Below are 16,552 nucleotides of genomic sequence, written 5' to 3' on the forward strand. Positions count from 1 at the left end.
CTTTACCTCTTTCCCCTACATTTATAATACTTAATATAAAATACCTAACTTACATTGGGATTCTATTTGGTACATTCTAAAATTATACAATATTATCAATACCAATACTAATCTATTCATTAATCTATTCATATTCTTTTATATCATAAACACTTAGCACATTACTTTTCAATTAATTAACATACTTTTGTGGGAGCACCTACTTTCCATAATTATTCCCCCCCACGTCACATATTTTAAATAATTATTTCATTAAGGTATTCCTGCTTCTCCTACTTCAAATCTCTTTAAAAAAAAAAAATTTCCACTGAAATAACACAATCTAATTAATATTGACATTCATTTGTATCTTTCTCTCCAACTCCTTTATATCTTAACCATTTTATCCATTTCAATTAAATAACATGCCTTTTGGGAATACTTATATTTTCCACCATTATTCCCCCCCCCCCCCCACACATCATATCTCAAATCCTTATTTCATAAAATGTTCCCCTTTTCTTAAGGCAAGTTTCACTAAGTTATATTAAACATTTTATCACACTTTAAATTATACATTATTTCCAACTTTCTAAAATTATTTCTAAATACAAATATAAAAAACAATCTTATGTACCTTTAGAATCCCTTTATCAATAAAGTTTACCCATTATCTCTAAAAAGCTCTTGTTTCTTTACATCTTGCTCTCTACTATTGAGGCTTTTCATCCCCTTTCTCCCTTGCTTATTCTTCTCTCTGTCCTCTTTACCCCTTTGCCTCTCCACCTCCCTTTTTCTCTGCTTTCCTCCTTTCTGTTGTCTTCTAACATAATATCTCTTTTTCATCTTGTTTTTCTCTTTTTTGATTGCTTTTATAGGTCTTAAAGTCTCTTTTTCCTTTTTCTCTTTCTCCTTTCCTTCCCCAGCCAAAGTCACTTGTTCATCAAAAATGGCTTCTTCTTTGTCCCAGTCGTCCTGTTGTCCATTCAATTTTACATAAGTGTAGACCGCCATTTCTAAATACTGAAAAAGAGTATCAAAAACATCCTTCCCTTCTTGCTTTTCTTTCTCATATTTTTGATATAAAAGTTTCAATCTGTCCACAAGTAATGCCATTATAAAGAGAAAAAGTTTTCCCAAGCAACCACCCAAGTGCTTTTAATCAGAGATAATTCTCAAAAGTAGTAAAATCACCAAGCAATCCAAGTAGGTTAATTCTTTTAAGCACTTTCTCCTTCACTTTCTCTTTCTGGGATTGGAGTTTGATCACAAAGTTCCATTTAATATATATCTTTCAGAAGCCTTGTTAGTATTTATAGCTCTTTAAAAATCCAGGCAGTCTTCTCCTTATTTTCAAATTCTAATCCAATTTTTCCCTCTCCCTTCCCACTCACAGCAAAAAAAAATTTTTTTTAAGTCTTTTTTTAAAAAAATCATTCAGAAATCCTTATCTCTTCAGTATTTTAATTACCTAGATTTTCACAGTATTTTAAGGACAAGAAATGTGATTTCTGATAAATGTGTGGATTTGAGGTAATAAACCTGAATAGGTTTAATGATCTCACATGAAATATTCCATGCCAAAAAATGAAAGGCTTTCTAAAACAAGAATGTAGCATATCATAATCAACTGTTAGAAAGAGAAGCTGAATAATTTATTTCATCCAGAAATTATTGCAATAGAGCAAAAATTATTTTAAACACAAATATAACTTAATGAAGAGGTATTTTCTTTTTAGGTACTTATTAGTAAATAGATTTGGCAGTACCAAACATCAAGTAACTTTTGAAATAAATCTGATGTTGAAAGACTGATACTCTGGTGAAGCACCAGATTCAAGATTACAAATATCAAGAGAAGTGTTTTTACAGCTAGAATTTCTTTTTACTTTCAGTGACTGGGTAGTCTTTCTGAAAATATAGCTCATGTTTCTAAACATGTAGCATTTAATAGTGAAGGGAGTATAATAGAAACAAAAAAGAAATATGTTAGCTTATAATACATTACTTCCTTTACAATGCCTTATAATACATTATGTCCTAGGATAAAACTACAAATCAGCTATGAAAAACAGAAAACTCTTGGACATTACAGTAAGTCTGAATTGTTATGTATTTTTAATTGCTTACTCTGCAGTTTAAATTGACTTGGTGGAACAACTTAAGGTTAAAAAAGGTGAACTGCTATGTGGTCTAATATCTGTTACTCAGTGTTACAGCAATACCGCTATTTCTGAATTTCACTGCACAAAGGCATACATCTACATTCTCTATGTGCCAAATAAAAATACTGAAAACAAAAAGCAGAGGAAAAACCATAGAGCTAAAAGTTCACATAATCATTTAGATTCTGAATCGTAATGCACACAATGTATGCTCTGCTGTCATGCTTGAATTTATAAAGGCTACCAAGGCAGCATTTTATCCCTTCCTTGAATACTATACACTACTTTTTAAAATCTTAACCTTTATTCAAATTATACTTTCTCTGCCTCTATTTTTTTTACTAGTATTATGCATGGAATTTATCTGGTACAAGTTTTTCGAATATCATTCTGTGTTAAGGCTTTTTCTTATATACAAATTAATTATATTTTATGCTACAATGCTTTACTTCTGCTTTTGTTACTAAAAGACAAGAAATATTTTGGGAAGAACTATACATACCTTCATAACTCTTGGGAGGCAACAAAGCAAGCAGTTCATAAAGTCTTTTCCTATATGTCACTGATGATAGTTTTAAAGCACTGCCATACATTTTATTTAGTGAAGGAAGCCTTTAATGGTTAAAAAAAAAATCCCACTGTTACAACAAAAGCTGTTCAATTAATTTAGAGTCATGTATGTAAAATGAGCTGCCTATATAATAAATAAATGAATACATCTGCTATTGATTTCATACATATGGACAGCTATCTGAACTGAAAGGGAAAAAAGTGATTCAGAGCAAGGTCAATTCCCTTAAAGAAATTGTAGCCTTTCCTTTGCTTGCTCAGCCGTAGCTAGCACCTGATCCAAGAAAACATTCATGATTTAAGGTGGTGCCAACAGATACAATGTACATTCCCTATGTACGTCAGATCACCTTTTATTAGTCCTATAAGTACTAAGATATACTGTAGATCTAAAAATGCTTTTATCAGAACAGTTATAATAATAAAATCTTGCTCATGCTACCCTTCCTGCCTCTTTTATTTTCAGGAGAAGGGCAGGAGGGTATAGGAGGCATTTTTGCAAATTACATTCTTGACCTGGGCTCAAGTTTCTTTTATTGGTTGCTGCCTTAGTCCTTCAAGGCCATTCTCTTTATTCACTATGCCTTTCCCAGCTTTCAATCAAGTTCACTGCATCATCCTGATAAACACACATGCAAATGACCACTGTATTTAAAACTAAAACACAGAACACTCACTTTTCAGTCACAACTGGGAATGGCAACTCCATTGTTAAACAATGCAGTTGTAAAGTAAAATCATGTGACTGTGCTAGACTTATGTCAGTTTGTCAGTTCTTTTTGTGGTCATAAGTGAATCGCTGCAGGTCAGAAGCATGATGTCATGGCTTGTGACTTTTTTCTGGCTTCCCCATTGATTTTGCTGGTCAAAAGTCAGAAGCCAAATAGCAATCAAGTGATTGTGGGATAATGTGATCCTCATAAATATGTGCCAGAATCATCATGACATAACCATGGGGATGCTGTGACGGCTGAAAATTTGAGAACTGGTTGCAAGATTCCTTTTTCAGCACTAAGTACAGGTAGTCCTCCATTTACAACAGTTCACTTAGTGACCGTTCACAGTTACAACAGCACTGAAAAAAGTGACATGACTATTTTTCACAGTTACGACCTTTGAAGCATCCCCATGATCATGTGATCAAAATTCAGATGCTTGGCAATTGGTTCACACTTATGGCCGTTGTTGTGTCCCAAGATCATGTGATTTTTGTGACCTTCTGACAAGCAAAAGTCAATGGGGAAGCCAGATTCACTTAACAACCAGCTTACTAACTTATCAACTGCAGTGATTCACTTAAGAACTATGGCAAGAAAGGTTGTAAAATGGGACAAAACTCACTTAACAAATGTCTTGCTTAACAGAAATTTTGGGCTCAATTGTGGTCGTAAGTCAATAACTATCTGTATACATTAGCAACCAAATTATATAAATTATACTATTCTGTACTCATTCTTCTCTTCATGATATTAATCTTACAATGTTAATAATATCACGATTTTATAGTTTCCTTTAGTAAATTAAATCTTAAATCTTAGTTATCATATTATGTAGACTATACTACCGTGTTTCTCCAACAATACGGCCTCCACCAATAGGAAGGCCCAGCATGTTTTTTGGGCATAAAATCAAATTAAGCTCTTTAGCAACCGGCTTCGTGTTTGGAGCACTGCCGCTGTTTGGAGCTCCAAACGGGGTGGAAGCTCCAAATGCGGAAGCTCCAAACATGACGGCGGGCGATCTTTTATTTTGGTCCGCGCGAAGTTCAGAGCGAGCATGAGAGGGAGATCGTGATGCCTTGCTAAAGAGCCAGAAAGCAGCAAGGGCGCCAGGTGGAAAGGACAGGGTCGCGATCACACAGAGATGCCTAAAGCGCGGAGCGCACATAGCTAAAGGCGGCGCACGCAGTTGGCTTGGGGACTACAAGGCAGCATCTGCGCCTCTTCCCGGGCGCGTCTCTAGGCTGCTTCCGGAGCTACGGGACGCTCCGTTGCCTACCAGCCCTTCTTCCTTGGGCTCCCTGCCGTGGGTACACCCACTTCCTCCTGCAAATTACGCCGCAACTCTTTCTCCCTTTCCTCTCGCTCCAAAAGATCGCCATCGTATCCCGCCGATTCGGGCTTCCAGCCACGTTGTGATCCACTAGTGAGGTTGCCATCTCGGATGGAGGCATCTGCAGTCTCCCTCTCTTGCTCGTTTTGAACTTCGCGCGGACCAAAAAAAAGATCGCCCGCCGTCATGTTTGAGCTGCCATTTCGCGTTTGGAGCTCCAAATGGCGACCGCACTCCAAACACGGAAGCGGCAGCTCCAAACGTGGCGGCGTAATGGGCAGAAGGGAAAGCAACAGCGGCAGGTGCCAAAGGTGTCTGCAGCAAAGGTGGGAGTAGGGAGCTCTCTGTGCTTGGCCATGATCGCCCGTTAGGAGCGGCTGTTGGCGAGGATGCAAGGGGGAATTAAGTCACCCCGAAAAGACGGCCTAGCCGTTTTTGGGCTCAAAAAATAAGGCCCGGCCTTATTATGTGAGAAACACGGTATCACAATGGGATGGCTGTAATTTTCTCACTGAATTCTACTTTATGTTGATTGAGGATGAAGATAAAAATATTATTACTTACTGTGTCAGTAAATCAACAGCACATGGGACAGGAGGAAGCAATCTTTGAATCACTTCGTCTGTAAGGAGTCCTCCACAATAGAGAATAAAGCTTTTGATAGCTGAGAATAAAGCATATTGATTGCACATCAGTCTATATACACAAATCATAATACAATCTTCTTATAGAAAGAAGTAGAAAAAATAATAAGAGAAGAATGTTATAGTAAATTATACTTAATTGATATATTTGGAACACAGTCTTGAGATGGATGGTATATAAATACATGCAATTCTGAAACTACAAATAATACTGTTGTACTATGGAATATAAAGGATAACGATTCTACATACTTAAATATGTAGCAAGATGTTCACTACTTTTCATCCAGAAGTAGTGAAAGAGATAGATTATCTCCAATGCTTGAATAATGAATAAACAGTCTGATAGTATAATATATCAGAACATTAAGTTAAAAATTAATCTTCAAGATTAGTATTGATTAGTAGTTAGTACCTCTCTTATTCACCAAATGTCCGCATGTAATATAGCAATAAATAAAATTTTAAACTTGTAACCAAATAAGCTACAATTACCTCATAGTCTAGATATTTATGTGTAAAAAGTGTTATTAAAGATCTGGAACTGGAAATCAATGGAGAAAAAAGAAGACCGTTCTTTATTTTTATTGCTACTGAAAGTTCAAAAAAAGTGGAAGTATAAAGAGCCACGATTTTCACCCACCACAGAGAGCACCTGCTCGGCTTTCCAGTGTCACTTGCCATGTAAATGAATCACCACGTTTCTTCTCAGTTTCTAAGTCTTTAGGACATACCGGAAATGCACATTTCCATAATAACAGCACTCTAGGAAGATGATGCTGGACCACGGCAGGACCTATTATTTTTAAGATTGGAAATGTTTTTTGTAGGTGGTATTGACTGAAACATTTTCTTTAATGAAAGTATTCTATTTTCCCTTCATCCTGAAGCTCCTGTGTGCCCTTTCAAAATACTCTGAAAAGTGAAGGGACCTTTTGAAGCAAACTTTGATGGGTATGAAGAATTGCAAATGGAGAAGTGGAAATGTTCAGATCTGTGAAAATATTTTTTTATTACGCACCCAATGATTTCACCCACTATGAATTATTGTAGTCAGACAGTCCTTGGTTATGACAGCAACTGGGACCAGAATTTCCATCACTAAGCAATGCGATCATAAAGGTGACTGCATTGCTTAGTGATAGCAATCTTGCAGTCCTGATTGCCACTGTAACCCCAGGACCTTGTGGGTTGTTAAGGAAGATGCCCAGGCAGAGGATGGGGGTTGTAAGGATGTTACAGGCAGGTGCGGAGGTGCCAAAACAGATGCACAAGATGCTCAGGGAGGTAGGGACAACATGGGTAGTTGCTATGACAAAAAATGGTGGGAATGACTTCTGACTTCTTGTTGACTTCCCCATCCCCCATTGACTTTTCATGAGCGAAGCAAGCAAGTAACATATGATTATGCTCACATATTCATAAGCCACACACTGAGTGCTTGGATTGCAATCATGTGACAATGGGGATACTGTGACAGCTGGAACTCCAAGGACCAGTTGTAAGCCCCCTTTGTTCAGCACTGTTATAACTTTGAACAGCTGCTGAATGAGTGGTTGTAAAGACTATTAATGTTAGCAATACAAGAAGAAAATAAAGATCATTGGTTATTCTTCCATTGCCTTATCGTTCCATTGTGTTCGGGAAAACTACCCTAACATCCCAATCAGGACTAAAATTCTCCTCTGCATTGTTCTCATGTTCTTCTTCCCATAAACTGTACAGAGGACACTGTGGAAAACAATACTTTATAGTCCCATGTTACATGAATGTTTTGCAAGGGCTGGAAAAAAAACCAAAATTATCTTTAATCCACATATTCATATTTGTTTTTTAAACTGTTTACTTCACCCTTGAAAGTATGGTTGTTTGCTTATGATTCATATATAACATACATGTTATTGATATAATTTGTGTATTTGTTATAATGGAAAAGATAATTCCCTATGGCCTATGACAACGAAGTAATAATGTAAGTTAACTATATTTCTACAGCTATGAAACAATTAGAACTTGTTCATATATATTCAAAGTGACATCAGATAAGATGTACGGAAGTGGTTAACTTTTATGATAAAGAAATAAAGATATATAGGTGAATAATCTTACCTAATGTCATTAAAGCAGCTATCAAAAGCCAACCTGACTGCATTCTTTGTATTGAAATCCGACTATTCTGAGAAGCTGAACGCAAAAGATCCTCAGCTACCATCATGACAACCTATATGAAAACAAACATTTTCACTATTTTAAGAGCTGAAATTCAAAATTAATTTCTTATGAAGAGAAGTATATACACTACTTCTGCAAATTAACTTTCTCGTGTAAATACAATACATGGAATAAATTCTAGAATTGTTATTCCTTGTGAGCATGAAACTGAAGATGATAATATGTTATGTCGCATAATTTTTTATGAACTAGACTCTACTTCCTCAGATACAGTGAAATTGTCATCTACAACCAATAAGCACACTATGCATTGCCTGGGTTTTGTAAATCATAATTGGATATGATTTGTTTTAAGCAAGATGTGTTAGATAAGACACAATAGCCATCAATTCACATTGTGCAGAGACAAAAAATCACAATTTTCAAACCATTATGTTTGTCTTCACACCACGTTAAAAATCAAACAAAATTATCTTCAGTCACCTGGAATAATTTCAATATGGCAAGGTTTAATTCTATAATATTAGCACAGTGGAATTATTAGATACTACAGACTCTTCTATTATTGTCTCCTTTTATACACACACTGTCACTTGCTTTGTTCACTTTATTCACTCCAAATCTCAGGTTTGCCTGGCTCTTTCAATTGCTGACCCTGTGTATTTGTATGTTAATATACTTTTACAATCACTTTACACGTAGTTCTTTTCTTATAACCAAAGGGAATCTGTCTATTACGGCTGTAAGTCATAATGGTCATAAAGCAGATCACCATGTGACCAATCCAATTTTATGACTTTTTTTATGACATTCATTAAGCGAATCCCCACGATTGTTAAGTGAATCCATAATAACCCATTGGGCATTTTTGCCAAACCCCAGAAATAACAGCAGGTTTTCAGCAAATATCACAGTCATGTAATCACAGTCATGTAATCATGGGACACTGTACATATAAGCTGAGGGACAAGTACTGCAAAATGCAATTGCTGTAACTTCAGACATAAGTAGAAGAATATCTGCACATGACAAGCAACCAAGCAGAAGTTTTCTCTGGGCTGGCACGTGTAATAAGTGAGCCTTTGCACACTCTTCTAAAACAAGTATTAATGTTTTGAGGCGGGCTATTTCACTCTGACACATTCTACAAATCGCCTCTTGCAAATATTTCGCACATGTCTAATAGGCAGATGGAATAACTAAACAGCAGTAAGAGTTTCATTATTAAAGTATTTATGACTGGTTCATGTACTCTGTGAAACATAATTTGTAAAACTGAAGCAACTGAGCTACAGTATGTGAAATGTTACACGTTTCTGAATATAGAACTTCATCGTGGACAGGTTTTCCCTGCAGAATTTGATATAGTACTTTAAAAAGCTAAGTTAGGGAACATAACATAAAACAAACAATAATTCATTTATCAAAATAATGACCTCACATTATTTAAATATGTATTCTAGCTGCACAGAAGTGACAAAAAATAATTGTGACACTGCAGCCAATACCAGATGAACAGTTCTAATAATTACCTTCCCTTTGCCATGCGGAATTCCTAAAGGACATTCTCTGACAGCTCCTAATAAAGCAGCAATGGCAAAACTATAGCCAGTCACTGCTTCTGGGGAGGATTTCATTGCTGTCAAGCGCTCAATACAGCTATCCAGAAGTGGAGAGAGATAGCAGGGTAATGCTACAGCAATACATCGTAAGCACCATGCTGCTGCTAGCTGAACAGAAATACAGGGATGAAGGATAATGGAGATTACTGCATCCAGGACTCCTGGAAAATCAAACGTATTACAAAATTAGAAACACATACGAGAATGCTTACTGAGACAGTAAATCAACAGAGCTTCCACTTTTTGCCCTTATATGTCCACTGTAAGCTAAAAAAAAGAACCTCTACAGAATTGTCATAATTTTCTGGGAGACTGATAAAGGTAAAGAAGCTACACACAGTGCAAACCAGGTGTCCAGGAGGCATGCCAAGAAGAGCTAGGGAGATTCTTGTTCCTGACTACGTCATCACCGGCAGAGTATTTGTGGCAATGTGTTGCAAAAAGAAAGATAAATTCCACTTCAGCAGCAAAACTGCAATTTTATACAAACATCTCTTAAAAAGTGTTCCCAAGGATTCTGCAATAAGTGAATCAGGATGATGATGACCTAGAACTGTGGCTTTAATTATATGTAAATCCGCCTTTCATTTGAGCCATTTTGGGGTAATTACCCAGACATATTTATATTGTTTTCTTGGCAAGATTATAAAAATGGTTTATTAAAGCTTTCCCTCAGGAGATTATTTAGCTTCTTAATCCACCTAGTCTGGGATTTCTTGCTTGTCTCCCATTACTAACTGGGTGCAATATTCTTGGCTTTTTTATGAAATTACTTAAATTACACTAACTGCTGTCTCATTGTGACACAGTCCTTATGTACACTGTGTGAAACACTCTGAAATCTCAAAATGATATAAAAATGCAGTCTTCCCTCTCATCGCTGAACTAAGAACTGATCCTGATAACATGTTCCCAATAGATTCCCTATAATCTGTGATTATTCAAAATTTATACAAAATATTTTAATTTATTAAAAGAAAGACTGCTGGAACTATCCAAACACCCTTTGCGTAGAATACATCCTGAAGCAGTTTGTGGTAGCACCACCTATTTTTGTATTATTTGTCCTATAGCTTAAGACTCTATGAGGGTATTACCTGTACTAGAATCTTGCAGAACAGGTGTAGCAGTAGAACCTAAGCCATGTATGAGGTTTCCAAGCTCCTCTAGAGCACATATTAACATATGCTGGTTTATTATTACCTCTGTTGTACCAATATGGGTTTCGACATTACAGTTACTCACTGCAGCATCTGATAATAGAAAATGTTATGTTAATAAAAGAAGTGAGTAAAAGCCAGGGATAGGTGGCTGACACATATTTTTGAGTAAAATGAGGCTACACTTCAGACTAGATATACAGTAAACCACAGATAAATTATTGGTAATAATTGTAATTTCTCTCTATCATCTGCAAAATTGTTTAAGATAATAAATAAGACTGCAACAATTTACCTTTTAAAAAGTTTGGTTCCCAAACTTTTTCAGTCCACCGCCCCCTTGGTGCTACAAACTTATCCTCAGTGCCCCCCCCCCCCACCCAGGGGCAGGATTCGAATTTCTGTGGGCGTGGCTTAATTTGAGGGCATGGCCTGCTGGTCACATGACTGGGTAGGCATGGCCTACTGGCCATGTGACTGGGTGGGTGTGGCTTGCTGGTCATGTGACTGGGTGGGCATGGTTTGGTGACTGGCAAACCAAATACAAGTGGTCCTCACTTAATGGCAGGTTGCTTAGCAACCTGTTCTAATTTATGACTGGCCTCTCCAGAGCTACTTGACCTGTTTTTAGAGTTTTGACAGCCATGCACACACATACACGCACACACACGCACACACCCACACACTCCCTTCTAACCCAGCTGGTTGGACTAGATATCTCATTCACTTTCTCCTCCCTCTCTTTCTCTTTCTTTCTTTTCTTTTCAGTCCACCTCCCCCTTGGTGCTACAAACTCATCCTCAGTGCTCCCCACCCCCACCCCCAATAAACAACATTATTCGGAATAGCGGTTTGCATGACCCACCAAAGAAGATAGTAACAGTAAAATTCAAAGTTGTAACAATTAATTGCACATTTATTCAAAATCCAATTTAAAAATCTTTTAAGTTAATGTTAATTCAACAAAATGGTTGAACATGATCCAGTAATACCAGGTTTTCAAAGTCTGATAGTCATTTATCAATTTAAGAATTTACTGAACAGTGAAGCAGTTACTAATGCGATGGATGTACTTGGTGAATTGATACCAGTTTCCTAATGTCTGGTTTTAAGTCACTTAGCAGGAGTCTTAAATCACCACGTTCAGCAATCTGGAGTCGATTTCTTGCTTGGAGAGAAGTTGGATGACCACACTGAAACCACGTTCCACCAAATATGATGTTGGAAATGCAACAAGGAGCTTCTTTTAGTGCAGGATAGTGATCAGAAATTTCCTTCTGTAACCAAAACTCTTGGTACGATTTCTTAAACTTTGGCTTCAGCTCAATGTCATTTTTCAGTTCTATTAGTTGTTCCTCCACTATCCCATCTTCCTTAGTATCTAAAAATGGATTTATCGCCCAATCTGGAATTTCCATCAAAAGATCCTGATACCGATCAGACATATCTTTATGCAGCATGTCCAAGTGGTCACAAAAAACTTGCAGATCATCATCTTGTATCCCACCTTTCTTTTCTAGCTCAGACAAGCTTGGAAATTGGTATAGCTCGTGACGGCCTATATTGGCTTGAATAGAGCTAACTTCGAAATAAATGTAGAGATGACAGATTTGGCCTTAATAAGATTGACTTCATTTCCTTGCAACTGCAAATTCACTTCATTGAACTTTGTAAACAGTTCTGATAAATAAGCAATGTCATGCCTGATCTCTTTGAGTTCATCACTGAGCAAAGCATTCTTGCCTTCAAAAAACTCCACAACAGTGTCAAAAAGATTGTAAAAAGCGTCTCAAACAGTTTCCTTTTGATAGCCAACGAACTTCTGTATGAAGCAGCAAACGATCAAAATCTTCATCATTCTCAACACAGAGCTCTCGGAATAGTCGATCCTTGAGAGCATGTACTTTAATTTTGTTCACTGCAGTAATGACAGTGTGTAATGACTTGTTCAAGCGATCACTGAGGTTTTTTGCAACCAGATGTTGGGGATGAATGACACAGTGATTGGTAAAGACATTTGGCACTGCTTTTTTCAAGTAAGCAACACACCCACGGTAGCGACCAGTCATTGATGGTGCTCCATCAGTTGCACAAGCAAGTATGTTGGTTAATGGAATTTCCTTGTCTTTGAAGAACTGCTCAACAAAATGAAATATTGACTCCCCTTTAGTATCTGTATTTAGTTGCCTCGCAAATAACTCGAGTCAAACTTTCGTCTTTAATAAAGTGCACATAAGCAAGAAGCAAAGATTCATTGCCTGGCAAAGTTGATTCAGGTGTAATGCAAAGTCTGTTGTCCGTAGTACATCTTCCACATTCTCAGCCATTTCATCTATGCGTCTTTGAACTGAATTGCTGCTGAGAGGAATCAGCAAAGCATCTCTGATTAGATTCTAGTAGTGAATAGAATCTAATCAGAGATGCTTTGCTGATTTTTGTTCATTTGTTTTATGTCCGAGTGGAGTGGTGCACCAAATCAATGGGGTGAGCCTGAGAGAAGGAAAGAGAGAGAGAGAAAAGAAAGAGAGAGGTAAAGAGAGAGAGAGAAAAGAAAGAAGGAAGAAAAGGGAAAAGGGAAAGAAAGGGGACAAATAAAGAGTGGGGGAGGGAGGGGAGAGAGAGACAGAGAGAGAGACAGAGAAAGAGACAGAGAGAGACAGAGAAAGCTGATGCATAAGATTGAAATGAGGTCCAGTATAGAGGCCCTTTCCCATACTGAAACATCTTTGCCAGCATCTTTGCCAGCACATTGAAACACCTTTGGCTTCTATTAATTAAAGGCTTTGTGGACAAAACATGGTCAAGACTATCAGGAAGCTCTCACTTTTTGTTGAGGCTTAAACAGGATCCATTGGACCAGACCTCCACCCTAAAAAATTACTTTTCCCCAATGTATTACAGTGCCAATTCTGAAGAAGGCAAAACCAAAATGTACTGGTAAATTACAAGAACACATACAAACACACACACTCCCTTCTAACCCTGCTGGAGCAGGTGATTGGACTAGAATAGATATCTCATTATCTTTCTCCTCCCTCCCCCCTCCTTTATTTCTTTTTCTTTCTGTCCCTTCCTTCCATCCCCCTTTCTTTGTCTGTCACATTTTCTTTCTGTCCCTTTTCTCTTTCTTTTCTTTCTCTCTCTCTCTCTCTCTTTCCCTCTCTCAGGTTCACCCCACTGACTGCTGCACACTCCGGTGCAAGGAGCTTAATGGGGTGAGCTTGTGGGGCCTCACCTCGAATGCAGCTGCGATAGGACATTTGAAAAGGAGAGCAAAGCCACTCTGGCTTTCCTCCCCTTTTCAAACATCCCGCCGCCGCTGCGTTCAAGGCAGGCATGTCGGGAAAGCAGAGAAAATCCAGAAGGCACGTCGGGAAAGTGGAGGAAAGCTGGAGTGGGCTTGCAGAGTGTAACTCACCTAGATCAGATGGTGGTAGGAAGGTAGGGCAGGCGGGCGGGCGGGCTGGCTGGTGCTGGTAGCGATGGCGGGCAGGAAAATGGGAAACGAGCACACATGTGCTACATAAGGACTGGGTGGGGTGGGGTGGGCGGGAAATGCTGTCAGCGATTGTTGCACATGCACGCAATGTCATGCATGCGCAATAAGGACTGACAGCAGAAAATGGAGGAGGGGGCAGGGTCAGACAGGGCCCCTTTTTGCCGGTTCTTCAACCTACTGGAACGTTAACAACAGTTCTTGCGAACTGGTAAAATCTCACCCCTGAATTGTGCCCTGTGAGTGGCCCATCTCCAGCGCCCCCCTGCCACCTCTTAGCACCCCCCTGCCGGCCACCTTGCCTCTTACCGTTCCCCTAAGGCATCCCCCCCCCAGGGGGCGGCACCGCCCACTTTGGGAACCACTGATCTAGATTTCAGCAAACCTTCCAAACTGGGCAAGATGAATGAGATCGTTTAATTCAGCGTGACTTGATAAAGGGAACAGGAAAGCTTGTAATTAGTGGAATGTTGTGCTTGTGATTCCATCATCAGATACACATATTAGTGGTGTGTAATATAAAGTTGTGCTGTCAAGCCTACAGTCAGCTATTATATCTACTTTCCACACATTTATCTAAAACTGATTCATGGGAAAAATTCAGGACATTTTAAGTTTAAAAATGATTTTAAAAAGCCACAAAGAGACTTGGTTTGTGTGGGGGATTAAATTAGTATATGACTAGATTAGGAAGTGATTAAAGCATTAGTGGAATGGAAGGTGACAGAGGGAGGGTTGGCAAATAATCTTGTTAGTCCCATACCCATAACTTTCTTCAGTTTCCAGATGGTTTGACAAATCTCCTTGGCAGCTGCAATTCGAGCTTTTTCCCCAAGAAGGCCTCCTACTGTAGCTCGGAGAATAAATGAAATACAACGGCGGCTACAAATACTGTCCATTTGTGTCTGAATAGCCTTAGGGTGAGACTGAGAGACCAGATCCAGAATGTGGGAAAGTAAAGCACAAAAATTCCTTTCAAGCCATTCTCCTCCTAATGTGGAAATAAATACCACGTATGCCTGGAAAACAATTGATTAAAAAAAATATTAAAATCAGTTTCAACTTGCATGTATTATGTCACATATTACAAAAAAATTAAACCATTTTAATGCAGTTATTTAATGTATTTATTTACATTTATAACTTCTTTAAGTAAAGTGAAAATATTTGGCAGTAGTTATTTGAAAAATAAACTTCATCAAATTAAGCCAAATGCTGAAAAATTCCTTCTCTCAATCAAAATACCAATAAATACCAACTTAAGATTAACTGAAAACTTAATATTCCAGTGAAAAATAAGAACAATGATATCAGTAGAATTTTATATATAAATTTATATTTAGGTAAGATTGAATTTCAAGAGCAATTCAATAAAAACTGCCATTCTTACCCCTACAAATTTGAATGCCACCTTAGAAATTATTGAAATATTCCCCTATTTTCTAAATTGATTTTACAACAATAGAAACCAGAACATAAAAGCAGTGAACAGCTTGAAAGATTACATGTCAATCAATAAAAGCAATCTCAGTGTATTGAGGTTATAGAATACTGTCCTAGTTACTAAAAACAAGTGGTTTGATGGTGATCTTTCATATTTGTAAGCCATTCAGCCCCTATGTGTGATCTGGGCAGCCATACACATTTGTTTACTAAATAAATAAAATAAATATATTTAAAGAAACGAAAATTGATTTCCATGCCTTTAAAGACAGAAATGGGGATAACCTTAAAGGGACTGTAGATAAAAGGTATAGTGATACTTTCCCCCTTTAAAACAGAACATTTAAAGGGAAGATTATCACATAAATCCATCTTTCAGGAGCCAAAACATGATTTCAAACAAAATTAACATTTTACAGGGGAAACAAAGAATGATTTATGCCCAAATTAGGAGGTAGAGCAGCACTACTTAATCTCTCCAGTAGCTTGCAACAGTTCATGCATAATTTCCCCATATGATACATACAGATAGTCCTCAACTTACAGCTCATTTAGTGACCAAAGTTACAATGGCCCTGAAAAAAGTGACTTTTTCACATGACCATTGCAGCGTACCCTGGATGAAGCAACAATTGTAAAAAAAAATTGCTTTAGGTATATACTTAATGAGAGCAACTGAGTATTTTATGAATATCATCTATTTTGAATTCTATGATTTGATTATGAAACTGAGGAATTCACAGCATTCTAAGAGGTAGAGCAGCATAGTTTTTATATAAACATTTTACGTATGTTAGAAGCAACATATGATGTGACTAGGAAGGAAGAATGCTCAGAATGGAGAAGTCAGCAGCATTCCAAGCTGTTGACTATATAGGGAAATACTGGGGGATTTTTTTCCATAGAGATTTTCCGGGGCAGTGGTCCCCAACTTTTTTTGTACCATGGACCAGTACAATCCATGGACCGATCCACGGACCGGTACCGGCATCAGCACACACGACCAAGGCCAGCCAGCCGTCCCCCGCTTCTCCTCGCCACCTTCAACTCCTCCTTTGTACCTTCTCGCGGTTGATGGGCTTTTCGGGCTCTTTCTTAATCTCCTGAGTAACGCGAGACTCCGCCATCGGGACGGCTTTTCGTTTGAAGCCGCCCCCCCCTCTTCGTCGAAACTAAGGCATGAAGATTCCTTCAGCACCCAAACGCCGCTTTCCAACCGACGACCGACAAGCTCACCCGGAAACACTTT

General features: G+C 38.0%; 1 protein-coding gene across 6 annotated transcripts in view; it reads right to left on the reverse strand.

Annotated features, from left to right (window-relative positions):
- Positions 1-16,552, reverse strand: part of HEATR5A (HEAT repeat containing 5A) — a 75,074-nt gene that overhangs the window by 41,622 nt on the left and 16,900 nt on the right. For all 6 annotated transcript variants that reach the window (XM_087951769.1, XM_087951765.1, XM_087951770.1 and 3 more), the window contains 7 exons: positions 14,624-14,879; positions 10,302-10,457; positions 9,115-9,365; positions 7,520-7,631; positions 6,054-6,206; positions 5,331-5,430; positions 2,647-2,756 (listed from right to left, as the gene is read on the reverse strand). In XM_087951769.1, coding sequence (XP_087807895.1) covers positions 2,647-2,756; positions 5,331-5,430; positions 6,054-6,206; positions 7,520-7,631; positions 9,115-9,365; positions 10,302-10,457; positions 14,624-14,879 — 1,138 coding nt within the window. The remainder of the gene's footprint in view (positions 1-2,646; positions 2,757-5,330; positions 5,431-6,053; positions 6,207-7,519; positions 7,632-9,114; positions 9,366-10,301; positions 10,458-14,623; positions 14,880-16,552) is intronic.

The sequence above is a fragment of the Notechis scutatus genome, chromosome 1 (genome assembly GCF_049901735.1).
Source record: "Notechis scutatus isolate UNSWTSFEM ecotype Mainland chromosome 1, rNotScu1.2, whole genome shotgun sequence".
In the NCBI taxonomy this organism is placed as follows: Eukaryota; Metazoa; Chordata; class Lepidosauria; order Squamata; family Elapidae; genus Notechis; species Notechis scutatus.